Source organism: Pelobates fuscus, chromosome 5 (genome assembly GCF_036172605.1).
Source record: "Pelobates fuscus isolate aPelFus1 chromosome 5, aPelFus1.pri, whole genome shotgun sequence".
In the NCBI taxonomy this organism is placed as follows: domain Eukaryota; kingdom Metazoa; phylum Chordata; class Amphibia; order Anura; family Pelobatidae; genus Pelobates; species Pelobates fuscus.
Window position 1 is genome coordinate 64,765,671 of NC_086321.1, and position 17,232 is coordinate 64,782,902.

The 17,232-nt window shown below is 38.7% G+C and overlaps 1 protein-coding gene across 11 annotated transcripts in view; it reads left to right on the plus strand.

Moving 5' to 3' along the window:
• Window positions 1–17,232, plus strand: part of NEDD4L (NEDD4 like E3 ubiquitin protein ligase) — a 347,833-nt gene that overhangs the window by 289,225 nt on the left and 41,376 nt on the right. For 6 of the 11 annotated variants that reach the window (XM_063453944.1, XM_063453945.1, XM_063453948.1 and 3 more), the window contains 4 exons: window positions 2,316–2,445; window positions 10,181–10,354; window positions 12,977–13,051; window positions 14,081–14,140. In XM_063453944.1, the coding sequence (XP_063310014.1) occupies window positions 2,316–2,445; window positions 10,181–10,354; window positions 12,977–13,051; window positions 14,081–14,140 (439 nt within the window). The remainder of the gene's footprint in view (window positions 1–2,315; window positions 2,446–10,180; window positions 10,355–12,976; window positions 13,052–14,080; window positions 14,141–17,232) is intronic. The other 5 variants (XM_063453946.1, XM_063453943.1, XM_063453942.1 and 2 more) reach the window with 1 other exon arrangement.

A 17,232-nucleotide genomic window follows, 5' to 3' on the forward strand; every position in this document is an offset into this window, starting at 1 on the left:
ATTGGAGCTTGGGAAGGATCATCATCTTAACAGCAGCCACCCTGCCAGTCCATGAGATATATTTGTTTTCCCAGCTATTGAGTTGAGTTTTGATAGAGTGGAGAAGTGTGATATAGTTGGCTTTGAGCAATTTGTGTGCATGAGTAGTGAATTTTATGCCCAGGAATGCAAGGTGGTCTTGTCTCCATTCAAAGGAGGTAGTTTGTTGTAGTGTTTTAGTTGCTTCGGGTGTTGTAAATAGACTCATTGCTTGTGTCTTAGTCACATTTAACTTGTAATATGAACAAGCACTGTACGTCTTTAGACTTGCAGCAATGGCTCCAAGGCTAGGATATAAAGGAGTGGTGACAGTGGGCAACCCTGTCTAGTTCCATTAGTGATGTTGAAGGGCTGTGATGCAAAGCCTCCATTTGTCACTCTAGCCGAGGGTTTGGAATACAGTGCCGCTATTAATTGTAGGAATTGTTGTGGAAAGTTAAATTTCTGTAGCGTTTCTCGTAGGAAGCCTCAGTGCAACCTGTCAAATGCTTTTTCAGCATCAAGCGACAGGAATACACTGGGTTCCCCTTGTTGTTGCTTTGTGTATAGTAGATTGTATAGTTTTCTTGTACCTTCAGCCCCTTGTCTGCCCTTCACAAACCCCACTTGGTCTTGTTTGATTATTGTGGGCATCATATCTGCAATTCTTGTGGCATATAGTTTGGCCAAAATTTTAGTATCTGTATTTAGTAGAGATATGGGTCGTAGGTTTTGAGGTTTATTTGGTGGTTTGCCAGGCTTTGGCAGTGTAACTATATGTGCCATCAGTATGTCATGTGGCATATTGCCTGTGGATATTATATGGTTAAATGTATCCACCAAATGTGGTCCTATGATGTGGCTAAATGTTTTATAGTAAGAATTAGTTAGACCATCTGGGCCTGGCGATTTACCAGGAGGTAGCGATTTTATTACTTGTAGGATTTCAGGCAAGGTAATAGGGTCACTAAGTTTTTTACTTTGGTCTTCTGTTAGACTAGGCAGGGAAATGTTAGATAAGAAGTTTTGGATTTCCTGCATGGACGGTTGGTGTGTCTGGGAGTCCTGTCTTATGTTGTATAATGTGTCATAAAAATTAGCCATTTCTGCTAGAATTTCCCGTGGGTCATATATTTTATGCTGGTTATTTTTAATATATATATATATATATTTTTTTTTTCTTTCATTTGTTCTATGAATGTTTATTAAATAATTGCTGACTGTATTCATATTTTAAAAATCCACCATCACAAGTGCAGTATTGTTTTTGTTTAGTGTGGGGATTGTGTTAAAATTACTTACAGACTTGAAGTTTAATTTCATAAGTGTTCAGTGGAATTTTAATCTAGTCTGTTTTTACCATTGGGAAATGATCCATGGTGAAAGGCTACATTTGACTTATTGCGATGAATGTCTCTGTAGAGTGCAGATTATAGTTTATGCTTCCAACAAATCACATTTTGACCTGTAGTTTAAGGACTCTTAAATATTTAATCAAAGCAAGTAAACACAAAGATGAAACCTCATCCTTCACACACATTCCTTTTCATATCCTTCTGTTATAAGCCTTGGCATTCTGTGTGAATGTGTCACATTGTGATATATATGATTTTGCTTATACACATGTAACTGAGACAGCATACATTGATTAAGAGTAGAAGTTGTCACCCACTGCACGTATAGTTGTAGATGATGATTAGTGTTAGATCAGCATTGGGCACTCAAGATATCAAAATTGGAAGCCAATACAAGGAATTTATCCATGAAATAGGAACATATACATTTTATATGTTATTCCTGCTCGGTAGACTGTAGGTAATTATTACAATTCTAAATTAGTATATCATAGAAGATTCTGGTCTTAGCCATACCACTATAAGGTGTTCACATCTGGGAACTTGGTCTAGAGATTCCATAGGTGACTGCGACTATGACTAGTGGACCTCTAGGGTGTTACTTTTAAAGCATTCATTCATATACGGTCTGTAAAATTAATGTTTTCACTACTGTTTTGGGGTTACTTATCACCACTTTGTGATGCTTCACCTGCATTTCTGAATGGACACTGTTTACCACATATATGATCTGTGACTTTTTCTAACCAACCTTCTCTTTAAAATAAAAATAAATAAATCAGAATCACCAGGCTTAAAGGGTCATTGTGCAGCATTTCCATTCGAGATTGGTGCTTGTTTATCCCCGATCTACCAAATTTCCAAAATATCTAATTGTATAGTTATATGCGGAGTGTTTTTTTTTTTCACTTCTTGATTCTTTGCTTTAAACATATTATACAGAGATGTCACAGCGGAATCCGATAGCAACATAAGACACATCCAGCAAGAAGCCCATAGAGTATTCCGATCAAGGAGACACATCAGTGAAGATCTAGAACCAGAACACATCGATAGTGGAGATGCTCCTGAGGTTAGTAGATTTGTATTTCAGTGCTTAAAGTAAAACCGTTTTCATAAGCGACTGAGACTGCAAGATTTATTGTTGTTCGCTTGCAGAGTTTGCCTTTATTCCTAATAACCAGTGCTTGTTATTTAATGGCACATGCTTACTACGAAGGGGCACAAGCCTTGATTTAATAAGATTTCCAAATGATTTCATACTGCCACAAAAACTTTCCCGGTTTATTTATTTACAGTAGTCACCGTTGAAATCTATGGGAATTTTTGTAGGTAATACATTTGGGAAGTTTTTCCAACAGTATTGAATTCTTAAACCGAGGTCAAAAAATCGTACAACCTTTTCAAAATATTCCTCCTCTCCTTGTAGGCCTTTTGTATGCACATAGATCACAATTGAGTTTCTTTAGAATATTTGTTTGTGCTTTCCTGCAAAGCGTATTACATCATAACCATGTAACATTTAATTTGTATTAGAATTATTATTATAGTTCAGCATATTCCTCTACTGAAAATAACAGGGACCTTTTGAGCATATAATTAAGCAATTACAGCACACTGCTTACAAGATGAATCGTAAGCTCACAATCTAGAAGTGACAATGGGTACTTGAGACAATAGATTGTAGGGGGTGTTTCAGGTTAATGTTCTGATATCCGAAGACATGTGCAAATACTGTGTAGCTTGTGAGGTCGTTAAATAGTTAATATTAGAGACCACTGAAGAAACATATAATGGAAGGAATGTAGAGACCGGGTAGGTGGGATGGTGGGATGGTAGTAGCAAGTGTTAAGAAATGATTGCCGAGGGAAATTAAGGTAGAGCAATGGATTTTGAGATAGATGGAATTTTGCAGGAAGAATTAAAGAAACACTTCATACACCATAACCACTATAGCCCTCCCAGGTTAAGAAGTCAACACTGAGTTAACCCTGGTAGTGCAGGGAGACGTTGGCTGCATGTCAGATATAGCTCAGTAAAGCTAGCAGACGCTCCTTGCTGGAGCTTCCGGGTCCAGTTGAGGTGCCAGCAGGCGACCAGCAGACCCTACGTAAGTTGTCATTCTGTTCTGAAACCATTTAACTACTTACCCTGAGAAAGAGCCATGGCACCATAATCACTAAAGTGGGCTGTAGTTGTTATGTTGATTGGAATGTTCCTTTGATGCGCAGGCTTTTTTTGTCCATAATAATTAAGGAGCAGTATATGAGGAGGGCTTTTTCTATTTTTTTTTTAATGGAGTAAAGTAAAGGGAGATCGGTACAATACAGCATGGCAGTTCAGTTTTGATTGAAGGGTCTCTGCAGATTATGTTGCACAGCATTGTTATAAAAGAAAAGTGAAGAGCTGGTTCATGGGATGGTGGGTTGGTAGTAGCAAACGTTTAGAGATAGTTGCTTAACTAAATATTACCATAACTATAATATGAGTTGAAATGTGAATATTGCATAGTTTTACTGGTTGAGGAAAATTCCTGGGTTAGTGGAAACCATAACAATACTACATCCATAAATGTTTACTAGTGTTTTTCTTTTAACACTAGCTGTGTAACCTCGCATCAAACAGTGTTAGACTGAGTTAGTTAAAATAAAAAGTCACAAAAGGCCTGAAGCCTAAATATATACACCTTGGTGTAAAGTTAATGAAAGAAAACTTCAGAGAGTTAGAGAAGTGATAAAAGAAGTCTGCCCAAGTTGAAGTCGGAGGATGGAAAAGAGAGGAATGATTTTAAAAAATGCTGTGTTGTGGAAAGAGTTCTAGTTACCTTGAAAAGTTTTCCAGCGGTGGTAGCATATTTTACCGCAGTAAGAGTTTTGAAATAATCTATATGCACATAAGGTTGTCCTAAAACATCAAACAACTCGATTTACTAGATGTGTATTGATATTTGTAGTTCTGTCATTTCGAACATTGGATTATTCTGCCTTTGGGGTGTACTCCTTCAATTTGGCGGTTAGGTATATTGTCAAGCTGACAGAAGCAGGAGATGTTGGCGTTGTCGATCCCAGATCATAGTTTGAGAAGACGTTTCTCCTTTCCTACATCCCGATATCAGGACATATTCCTAGTGGAGGGAGCAGTAAACTCTGGGCAACATTGTGAAAGTAAAGAGGGCATCATCTGTAATGTTTTTGGTATTACTCTAAGGATCCAAATGTTAAACAATGTTGATGTCAATTATTTTGTCTTCTGGACAATATTTTTATATCCTGCACATGTTAAAGGCCAAGTGCAATGATGTCAATTTTATCTGGAGCATTTCAGTTTCAATGTAGGCTTTTTCTTGCTATGCATTCCCTGGTACTTTGAAAGAGTTTTTAAAAGACCTGGCATTTGTCGCTTATGATACTCAGTGGGTTGAATACCAATCCGGCACAGAGGAAACCCATTAAGATTGTTTTGATTCTGGCAAAGTTCTTGTTTACAGCTTGCAATATCAGTTAAAGGTTACTTTGTAGCATTGGGATACTACTAGGGTATAAGCTTGCTAAATATGTATGCCTTCAGCATTCAAAACATTTCTTACCGCTTGCCTTGATAGAATGCAGACATATTTTGAGATAAGAAGAAAAGCTGATTGTTCACTTTTCTTATTTCATGCTAGTAAATCTCTTGTTGTGCAGAGCATTTGCCATTCACATAAGACAGAATGTACCTTAGGCCCTGCTGCTATTAGCACCAAGAATAAGAAGACTACATTTTCTGTAGAAAGGGTATCCACTTGGAGGGAGGAAAAATTAGGACATTTTTATTTAGAGAAAGTATTTCAGATGCATAGAACAGTCTTCCTACAGAGGTTGTGGGGGTTTAATAAAATGGAAAATATAGAGAATTATTGCGCTAAATACATTGCTGACTTGTGCAGGAAATCAAGAAAAAAAATGGTGCTTTTAGAATTGATTAGTATGAAACATCTTTTTTGTCAATCTTTGCTTTTCAGAAGGGCATACGTCAGGCTATATTCGGCCACAGTAATGGTTGGAAAAAAACCCATAGATAAATTAAGTTTACGTACGTTGTAAATCTTACTAGGTAGGTTCCTACAGCTCCGTAACATATAGGGCCCAGAAGTACTGGGGGTCAGACAAAGGAGCGATGGGAAGTGAGTTATTCAGTTAATGTAGGTTTTGCCACAAATGTCACATAATTCATAAATATCGATCTATTTATCTGTCTCAGGGCTCAAAATGTTCACTGGCCATTGGCGAGTGGAAATTCACCATTGGCGAGTGTGTCATGGACCCTCCAGGCTAGCGTTGGCAAATAACTTTTAAGTTAGTAGCACAGGAATTGAAACTCTAAGGCCTGCATTATGCATGTCTTTATGTATAATATATCTATTCACTGTCAATGAAGGCTAAATCCAGTGATGTATTATCCTTCCCTAGAAATCTGGTAGATGCATTAAGATGCTGATATAGATATTTCAACTAATGCTTTTACACATGCAAATTAAGATGAATCTCTCAAAGTGACTGTGGTTCTATTAATAATCCACGTATTGCCGTGACATCGCCCGATCAGATGATAACTCTCCATTAACCTAAATGAAAAGGATAGAAAAAAGTGCTGCTCTTTACATTGTTTCACTGGTAATTCAATCCCAGTAGCATCTTTGCAGAAAATAAAATATAATTAAAATGAAAGATCCGTTTTTTTTTAGTTTGGGCTTTTTAGGGTTCTTATTTTTATTATTCCTGGATTTTGTGACTCTTCTAATTACTTTGAGTGGAATTGATTTTCACTGTACAAAGGGTCTAATTTAACTGGGGTTGTAAGAGTTTGCTGCATCCCAGATCCCCTGTGGTTTATCACGATCTTGGATTGAGAAAAGCACAGTACAGTACTTGCATCCATGGCTAATAGCATCCCCCAAACAGTGTTCTGGCTTTAAAGATTAAACTAATTATGTTTTAATACAAGCAATGAATTCAAAATCAATATTTTGTACTTCATCCACGATTGATAGATATAAAACCTCAGCAATGGATTGATTTTTATGTGCCCCTGTGTCAAGTGAAAATGACGTATTAGTAATTAGAACACAATAACAATGAATGTGAACAGAGCATTCATAATAGCAAAACTGCTAGGTCACATTTTGATTTAATTTTATTGTAAGATGATGTCAACAGTATATGCAGTATCTCACAAAAGTGAGTACACCCTTCACATTTTTTGTAAATATTTTATTATATCTTTTCATGTGTCAACACTGAAGAAATTACACTCTGCTACAATGTAAAGTAGTACGTGTACAGCCTGTATAACAGTGTAAATTTGCTGTCCCCTCAAAATAACTCAACACACAGCCATTAATGTCTAAACCATTGGCAACAAAAGTAAGTACACCCCTAAGTGGGGATGTCCAAAATGGGCCCAATAAGCCATTTTCCCTCCCCGGTGTCATGTGACTCGTTAGTTTTACAAGGTCTCAGGTGTGAATGGGGAACAGGTGTGTTAAATTTGGTGTTATCGCTCTCACACTCTCTCATACTGGCTACTGGAAGTTCAACATGGCACATCATGGCAAAGAGCTCTTTGAGGATCTAAAAAAAAATTGTTGCTCTACATAAAGATGGCCTAGGCTATAAGAAGATTGCCAAGATCCTGAAACTGAGCTGCAGCACGGTGGGCAAGACCATACAGGACAGGTTCCACTCAGAACATGCCTCGCATTGGTCGACCAAAGAAGCTGAGTGCACATGCTCAGCATCATATTCAGAGGTTGTCTTTGGTAAATAGACGTATGAGTGCTTCCAGCATTGCTGCAGAAGTTTAAGGGGAGGGTCGCCTATCAGTGCTCGGACCATATGCCGCACACTACATCAAATTGGTCTGCATGGCTGTCGTCCCAGAAGGAAGCCTCTTCTAAAGATGATGCACAAGAAAGTCCGCGAACAGTTTACTTAAGACAAGCAGACTAAGGACATGGATTACTGGAACCATGTCCAGGGGTCTGATGAGACCAAGATAAACTTATTTGGTTCAGATGGTGTCAAGCGTTTGTGGCGTTAACCAGGTGAGGAGTACAAAGACAAGTGTGTCTTACCTACAGCCAAGCATGGTGGTGGGAGTGTCATGGTCTGGGACGGCATGAGTCCTGCCGGCAATGGGGAGCTATAGTTCACTGAGGGAACCGTGAATGCCAACATGTACTGTGACATTAAAATAGTTTAAATATAAAAAGCGCTAATTAAGTGGCTCTATAGGCAAATACGGGGTATAAGGGAAAATTACTCTCAAGTAGCAGTCCTAAATATACCTCGTGCAAATGTATACTCCCAATACACAATTATATAAATGCAGCTGCACACCTGTGAGTACCCAAACCCACACCAATAAACGAACAAAAATACTTATGAAGGTGGAGCGCAACGTTAAATCCACATCCCCTTAGGGTCCTTTAAGTGGTCTCAGCTCAGATGAGTATATGGAAAAAAAAATATAAAGTGCATATAATAGTGAATGTACTGTGACATACTGAAGCAGAGCATGATCCCCTCTCTTCAGAGACTGGGCCGCAGGGCAGTATTCCAACATAACGAACCCAAACACACCTCCACGATGACCACTGCCTTGCTAAAGAAGCTGAAGGTAAAGGTGATGGACTGGCCAAACATGTCTCCAAACCTAAACTCTTTTTTTTGACATTCTGTGTTTTTATTTAGGTCACAACGAGAGAAAAACACAATACATAGTACCATACAATGGTGCTGTTACAATTTTTACAGAATGAACAGAAGGGGGTAGTAGATGTGCAGAAGTGTAGAAGTGAGTGCTTAGGAATCTTCTTTACGCTGTGAGAGCTGGAGTCCTAGCTAAGTATGTTGGCCTCGTCGTAGTAGGGGGAAACTTAACTTTGGCTTAATGGATACGGCGGGATGCGCAGGTCAGGGATCTACTCATGATGTCATGCTACGGCAACAGTGGGTGCCGGTCAGGCCCTAGGAACCTGCAATCGAGGCTTTGTTAACCATATTCTCCCTTGACCCAAGGTACATGTTTCCTAGGTTGCCAAACCACTCACTTCTGTGTAGTTACAGTCACATTTCTAGCCCCGGTACGTGAAAAGAACGGAACGGGCGCAACTGCGCACTTTGAACATTTATAACCGGTCTTAGCCTGTCTCCCTAGGGGGTACAGGTCGGGGGGGTGGGTCTGAATAGCCGAAGCCCCACGTCAATGTATATCTGAGTCAAGTGGGTGAACTATAGTTAGAGTAAGAACCCTATCGTGATCTGCCCAAGTGTGGGCGAGTAAGTTCGCGGTCCTGTCACTGTATAGAATGTCCGTATCAGTAGCTCGTTCAGTGGGCAGTGGAGTGCAAGAACTGTCATATGCAAACCTAAACTCTTTTGAGCATCTGTGGAGCATCCTCAAACGGAAGGTGAAGGAGAGCAAGGTCTCGAACATCCACCAGCTCCGTGATGTCGTCATTGAGGAATGGAAGAGGACTCCAGTGGCAACCTGTGAAGCTCTAGTGAACACCATACCCATGAGGGTTAAGACAGTGCTGGAAAATAATGGTGGCCACACAAAATATTGACACTTGAGCCCAATTTCGACATTTCCACTTCGGGGTGTACTCACTTTTGTTGCCAACGGTTTAGACATTAATGGCTGTTTGTTGAGTTATTGAGGGGACAGCAAATTTACACTGTTATACAGGCTGTACACTTACTACTTTACATTGTAGCAGTGTGTCGTTTCTTCAGTGTTGTGACATGAAAAATAAAATGTTTACAAAAATGTGACGGATGTACTCACTTTTGTGAGATACTGTATGTAATTGTGACACTTACTCTGTTTAAATAGGTATTTGGGCATCAAATTGTGCCTAAAGTGCTTTGCTCTCGGTCCCACAATGCTTAGCGTGGCAGTGCTATAAGCCTTTTCTGTAGCTCTGCTAGTGTTATGGGGAAGGTGCCTCTTGCATAAAAGGATGAGGGAATCTCGAAAGTCACTGATTTAGTTCACTTTGTGGGATTAGTTCAATATGTTACAGACCAACATTTTCTCTAATAGCACACATGAGCAGAGTTTTTCGGATGTGCGAACAGAACAAAAGCTACACATTTTTGCTTGTTTTCTGTGTTTTCATTTATTTTTTTATTTTCTAAATAATTTTGAGAGCTAAATATCAGCAGATAGTAAGTAAGATATGTGGGAGCAGCAGTAGCTTACAAAATGATTGACATGTGAAGTGTGTGAAGTAATTCAAAGCAAATCATAGTGGAAATATTGAACACAACTTTTTTTTTTTTTTTAAATGTACTTTTTGTTTTGATAGCATACATATTTTAATGTAAAATTCTTTAAGATACCGTAATTACAAAGGTACAAGGTATTCCCATTACACATGCTCACATGGGTAAGCATTACATTTGAAAGCAATGTGCGTGAAAGGTGAGACCGAGCAGTTTTCAGAATAAAATTAGCTACATAATGAGCCCAATACCTGATGAAGTAGAATGACCAAAAACATAATTGTAAGGCCTTACTATGGGGTTAAAATGGAAGGAGAGAAAAGTAAAATAAATAAATAAAATCTGTGGCATCAGGAGGAGGTTTGGAAACATTTTGGAAGTTGTACATAGAACACTGATCATGATTGTGGATTTTGTTCTGGTAATTGCAACTAATGTAAAACAAGTTGCAAGTAGTGATGCAGTAAGGAAAGCCATATTCTGTGTTAAGCATTTTTGCTGCTTTTGTTCTTATTGAATTTTGTTTCCCTTTGTCAGCCCTGGGAGACCATTTCTGAGGAAATGAGCTTGAGTAGTGACACACTGAACCAGTCACTGCCACCGCCTGCATCTCCAGTCTCTCGGGCAAGCGCTCTAGAACTGTCAGAGGAGCTGAATAGAAGGTTGCAGATCAACTCGGAATCTAATGGAGAACAGTTCAGTTCACTTGTTGTAAGTAAAAAATTTTTGCAACAAAGACACAAATATAACATGAATAATCTGCATTTAGTAGTTGTGTTAAGCGCATAATAATTCATTAGACATTTTTTTTTAAAATATTCAGCTAATTGACTGCTTGGGCAATGCCTAGAAATCTCTTAGAGCAGTGCTGAAAACACGCTGTTGGAAGAATGACTTAAAGAGATCCTATAGTGCCTGGAAAACAAAGCTGTTTTCCTGGCACTATAGGTTTAATAGACCCCCCACCCCTTAAAATCCCTTCAGCCACTTACCTTAATCCAGCGCCGATGTTCAGCCAGCGGGGGAGACCTAATACGCATGCAGGGCAATGGCCACGCGCATTAGACCTCTCCATGGGAAAGCATTATTCAAGGCTTTTCCTATGGGGAAAATCTGATGCTGGAGGTCCGTAAGAAAGTCTAGCGTCAGATAATGGACCAAAAGTCTGTTAGGATTCCGGAAGCTCCCCCAGTGGCTTTCTGGTAGACAGCCACTGAGGGCAGACTTGGAGCTGAAATGTAAACATTGCAGTTTCTCTGGTACTGCAGTGTTTTACATTGTGGCACTAAGTGCAAAAGGGTGACAGCACCCAGACCACCTCAATTAGCTGAAGTGGTCTGGGTGCCTACAGGGACCCTTTAATGCAGTGTTCCTTTCCCCTAACTCAGTGTATGCCAGAGGGATAACACATTACTTTTAATATACTTTTGCTGTTTTTAAACCTGGCTGCAGCAGCCTCTTTGACCCCTTCACTATATTGAATTTACGTGTGTCATTGACCTGGGGGACCTCCTTACAACACATCTTGTACTTGCAATCATTACCACTGTATAGCATTTAAAGTGAAGTTAGCTCCATGTCTGGGGGTAACAAGTAATGTGTCACAGGCCCCCATATACTCTTACTTTTACCATATTTTTATCTCACTTAAAATTAAATTTAAACTACAAAGTGGTTGTGTATAGTGCCCTATGTAAGCCGAGTTGCATCAAATTAAGCACAAATAACTACCATTTTGTTATGATGTATGCAACACAATGACATATATACATTGGTATGTTTATATAATTTGCTACAAAGCACTGAAATGTTGCCTGTACAGATAGGTACCCTGTTTATATGCCTAATGCATTATTAGGTTGGTTATTCAAGAACAGTCAACAGGGCCAGACTGGGGATACAAAGCAGCCCTGGAAAAAATCTATGCCAGCCCCATAAGTCACTGCGCCATGTATTGTCACATGTAATATGTACGGCTATGTGTTGCCACCCTAGATGATTGAATAATATATAAACTATATAAATAAAATGTGTGTGTGTGTGTGGTTATATATATATATATATATATATATATATATATATATATATATATATATATATATATATATATATATATATATATATATATATATATATATACTTTTCTAATATGGTGGATAGGGGGGCTGGATGGAGGGTAGGTGGGCTGGATGGAGGGTAGGTGGGCTGGATGGAGGGTAGGTGGGCTGGATGGAGGGTAGGTGGGCTGGATGGAGGGTAGGTGGGCTGTATGGTGGGTGGGGGGCTGTATGGTGGGTAGGGGAATAGTGAGGTGGGTAGTGGGGCTGTATGGTGTGTAGGGGGATTAAGAGTGGGTAGGGGGATGTATGGAGGCTGTGAGGTGGGTAGGGGTTCTGTAAGGTAGGTAAGGGGCTGGAAGGTGGATAGGAGGACAGGGAGTGGGTAGGGGGGCTGTGAGGTGGCTAGGGTGGAGCTGTGGGGTGGGTAGGGGGCTGTTTAGTTTTCTGTAATTATTTCCTGGTGGTCCGGTGGGCAGCTTTCCAGCAAGGTCAGCAACTAAAGTGGGGGCGGAGCTTACGTGTGGGAGACAAAGCTTCCATGTGGGGGCGGGGCATGCAGCTGAAATTGATTTTACACTGTGCAAGGAGACTGACAGGTCTATACCCGGCCGCTGGCAGACTAATGGCGGCCGCACCAGCCCCCAGCTCCTCCCTCCTTACTCCCTTACACCTGGCACAGTCCGAGGGGAAATATTTAAATGGCATTATCATCCTAATTATTAGGGGTGTCTGCCCCAGGCCCAGCTTGCTGCAGCCCACCGTGAAATTTCCCGACTGCTGAAGTCTTATTTTCTTTACAAGAGAATATATAATGCAGTATATAAAATATATGATTGACCTTCCAATTGGTGTAATAAGCAAGGAAATAATATTAAAATAGCTTTATGGAAATCTTTAAATCTAAAATGTTGAGTGTACTTATTTCTTATTGCCATGTAATAATGGCAGCCAGTGACCAAACGTACGCAAGCGGCTCTGTTGATTGAGCCACAGCGTCATTAAAAACAAAAAACTAAGAGCTATACTAACCAGACGCACACAATTTTATCTTCACTGCAGCAAACAGCTTGGGAGAGACGAAAGGTAACGTTTCTTTTCGCCATAGTGTACCTCGGATGTGGTGAACTTTTTTTGATTGTTATTTAATTTCTATTTATTTCATTTTTTTTTAAACCATGTGAAGCATAAGATAGCACTCTGTGTGATTATTGGATGTTGACAAATGTTACCATTACAACAGTTTAAAATATTTCAAAAATGTATGTCATTCCAGCAGAGAGAACCTTCTTCGAGATTAAGGTCTTGCAGTGTTACAGATGGCGTTGCTGAGCAGGCTCATTTATCAATGGTAAATCACTTGTTTCTATTTATATTCTTTACGTTGTCTTCTTCCTTCTGAGTTGCGCTTTTTCCTGTTGAAATTGATTTTGGAGACACCGAGGTTTTTACTTTGCTTAAGCAGAGAGAATGTGTGTACATCTTAAAATCAGATGTTCATCTTTGCTATGTTGCCCATAATGGGAACTTTGCTATTCAATAGTGTGCTTTCAAACAGGAAAAAGTCAACAGAATGTTTAACAGTATCTTATTGTGGTGGGTTTTGGATTTTCATCTAACATTTGTAGTGTGTTTATTTTTCCAATCACTGAATGATTTATTGAGGATGATTCAATGTTGTGTATACCAGTATAAGATCATTGATACCTTTTAATTCACAACCTTCAATGGTAATAGCTCTTTCGGCAAAACTCTGCCAAAAACTCTCCCTGAACTAAGAGTTTGGCTGCCATGGAGTAGGGCACTTTGGACACCACTTTAGAACCTATTATGGAACCTTAAAGGACATGGTTCCTTCTTGTGGTACAATATAGAATCTTGGTAGGCAAAGTCCTGACCCTTTTTTTCACTGTCAGTAAGTATGTGAACGTACATACAATATATGTTTAGCAGGTGTTTTGTAATGTTTTTCCTCAGCCACAAAATTTGAATACATTGGTTTTATATCAGGAGAAGACCTGAACCATGTTATAGTCATGTACCAACTATAACTCTCGTCATAGTTGCTAAAATGTCTCTCCAGTACATTTAATTCAAAACCTTAAGCTGTAGTGTTAGAAACCTGCGTTTATGGTTTGATACATTAATATCTATGGACTTGCATTGTACTTTACACACAAATGTTATACTTAGAAATTAACATCCAATAAGCTAATCAATTGACGGAAGAAATACATCTTTGATTTAATGATCAATTATTCTTTAGTCTTCTCTTTTTTTTTTCGGAACTAATCATAACCTCTATGGTAAACCTGACTTGATTCAACCCTATCACAAATTAGAGTTTTTCATTTTTAATGGTCCAATTATCATTCAACAGCCAAGCAGCCCAACTAGAAGAGCTCGCTCATCTACTGTCACAGGTGGCGAAGATTCAACGGTAATATTACAACTGGCTAGAGGTCCACTAGAACTTAACTAGCATAAAGTTCTATTTAGTGCTGGAACATGAGTAGTCTCCTTGAACATTTTTTTCACACAACTTTTCGCAGATGATCAAGACATCACTTGCATTGAGAGTAACTGTTTTGCATTGTGGACAGTAGGTGTCCAGCTGTCTAATGACTGCAGTGTTTTACGTATGATATTCTTTTCATCCTGGTCTGTCTTCTTTTTAATTAAGTCTTACGTGCATATTTAATATGAATGGCCCCAATAGTAGGTATGGTGAAGCATGTCAAATCCTACCTTGATGCTGGGAGTCTTCTCACTTTGTGGAAACCAAACAAAGTTCAGGGTTGGATCTTCTACAGGAAAATCGACAAAAAGTCTTCTGCATAATGAAATTGTTGTTCTTGAAAAATAGACCGCAATAATCAACACAAAACACATAAAAGTTAAGGGGGGAAAAAAAGATCTGTTTTATGCTCGCAACAATGTTAGTTTTTTATTTACTGTTTTTATTTTGCAGTTTGTGAGCAAATAGTTTATCAAATTTTAAATTTACGTTTTTATTTTTTTAATATAAATATAATGGAGAGAGGTAAAGGTCCCTCACAAAGTTTTCAACCTGTTGTACAGAGAGATATTTATACGGCACACATGAGATTTTTGTTCTCAGCAAATGGGAACTGATCCCTCTTCGGTGCTAATAATTTATAGTTTCAGTAGTTCAGCCTGTCACAATTCCAAATGATTTCACATGTAATAAATTTGCCCTTGTCAGCTTAGCACACCATGTACAGCATAGTGTTATTCACCTGTCATGTTAAAATGTTACTGATGCAATCTTCAGACGGGGTAGAGGTTTCAAAAACCTCCTTCTTGTTTCATTAGCTTAAACTGACTCCATACAGTTTGTATTACAGAATGTGCTGCACAAACTGGTGTGATGGCTGATAGTGTACTTGCACTGCCTCTGCAGAAATCAGTTTGTACTTATAGTACAGGATATGGCTGTCAATCTGTTACTAAAACACGGTTTCGCTAAGAAGACAATGTGTTTTAACACCTCTGTGGAAAGACATAGCTTTTTTTTCATAGTAAAGACAAAAAAGGGAATTGGGGACACACACAGGACATGCATTTCACAGGAATGATGCTGCCGTAGAGACCAAAATGTATTCATAATACAGACTAAGGGACAGCGCACACATAAAAATACAGTCTTACATTTTATAGTGCTGCTTAAAATCACTCATCTCAGCAAACAGACATGGAGATTCAGTTCCACGACTTGGCCATATTGTGTTAAGCCCACCATTACTTTGCAGTACCCAATATCACATAAATTTTGCATTATAAATATTCACAAATTAGCACTAACTTATTTGGTCTCCCACGAATGGAATTAGTCTAGGACCCACAGATATTGGGGTACTGTGAAGTAATTGGGCTTTAAACTGCATGGCCATGTGCTTTAACTGAATCCCCATATTGGTTTGCGGAGACAGGTGATTTTAAGTAGCCTCATAAAATGTAGAACTGTATTGTAATGTGTCCGCTGTTCTTAATCTGTGTTATGTATTGCTTTATTTCATGACTGAAGTAATTCTTCATAGGCGGGTTAAACAAGTTCCAACTGTTTAAACCCAGGAAGCTGTATCTAGTAATTGACCATAAGTTTGATACGAGCTGTATTTCGATTGGTTGTCATGTTTTCTTTTCCTCCAGCTGTCATTGCCCGTTTTGTCTGAATGACATTACAATTTGCAGCAGACTTGCATTTTGCGTGCAAGATTATTACTGAACACATTTATTTATACGGATTTGTCCAAGCAAGCCTATACTCCTTGCTTACTGACCACGTTGATACTATAGTTTTATCAAGGCTGTCTACATTACCTATAAAGCGATACTGTAAACCGTACAACCCCTGTAGCTCAGTGTAGGCTTATGAGGTTTCAAACTTACTAGCACGCTCAGCCAACCACCGCTTTCCAGGTGGGAATAATTTGACGTTAATAATGAGGAAGGGGAAATTCAGCATAATTAATGAGGTTGGGAAGGAGGAGTGCTGTGGAGAGCTCAGATGTTTGGGAAAATCTGGGGACCCGAATGTTGGCATCATAACTACTATATTGAGCTGTGGTGGTTATGTTACTGCAGATTAGTGTTTCCCAGCCTACTGATTATTGATTTATAATTTAGCTGAATTTCAGCTCTGAATTTTAATGTGTTTATGGCACACTTTCAAACATACCTCCCAACTGTCCCTGTTTAGGAGGGAAAGTCTCTATATTGGGCCCAAATCTCTGTGTCCCTATTTTCTACAGAATGTCCCTCTTTTCCATGAGATCCATATTGTTGGTGTGTAAAAGAGCTCCACAGCAATAATACTCACAGTAATGAGTCTTTACATTACAAGAAATCATTCTGTGTAAATAAGATACATTGTTCTTGTTCTATATTACATTTTAGTTGTATACATTGTTAATAGTAAGTCACCCAATTTATTTAACTTTTTTTTTTCTTTAGAACAGCCTCACCTCTGGCCACACCCCCATTTAAACCACCAAAATTAAAGTGTCCCTTTTGTCTGCTTGAAATGTTGGGAGGTATGACGTTCAGCCAAAGCACACTAATATGCCCCAAGCCACTGCTTGAGAGAGCATGTTTAAGCAAAATGCAAAAATGAAAGCTTTTATTGTTTCATAATGCATCCTTATTTTTCATATAAACTTTAGTGACAATTTTAATCTTACATGAAAGTACAGTAATTTAATGCACAGTAGTTTTATAGCTGACAATAACAGGTGTTGTGTTTTGTTTTTTTCTTTAATTCCATAATTTGGTTGCTGGACCAAAAATTACCTTTTATTTAAAAGTACTACCAGTTGATACCTTTATGGGTCAGTGCTAGATTAAACAGACACACACACACACACACACACACACACACAAACCTCTTCTTAAAAAAACATAAACCCACACTAATATTAATATATTAACTCCCTTTGTATGCCAGGAAGATTGTGCATACGTCAGCAAATTAAACTTTTATTTACTAAATCCTCTGAATTTTAGGTCTTA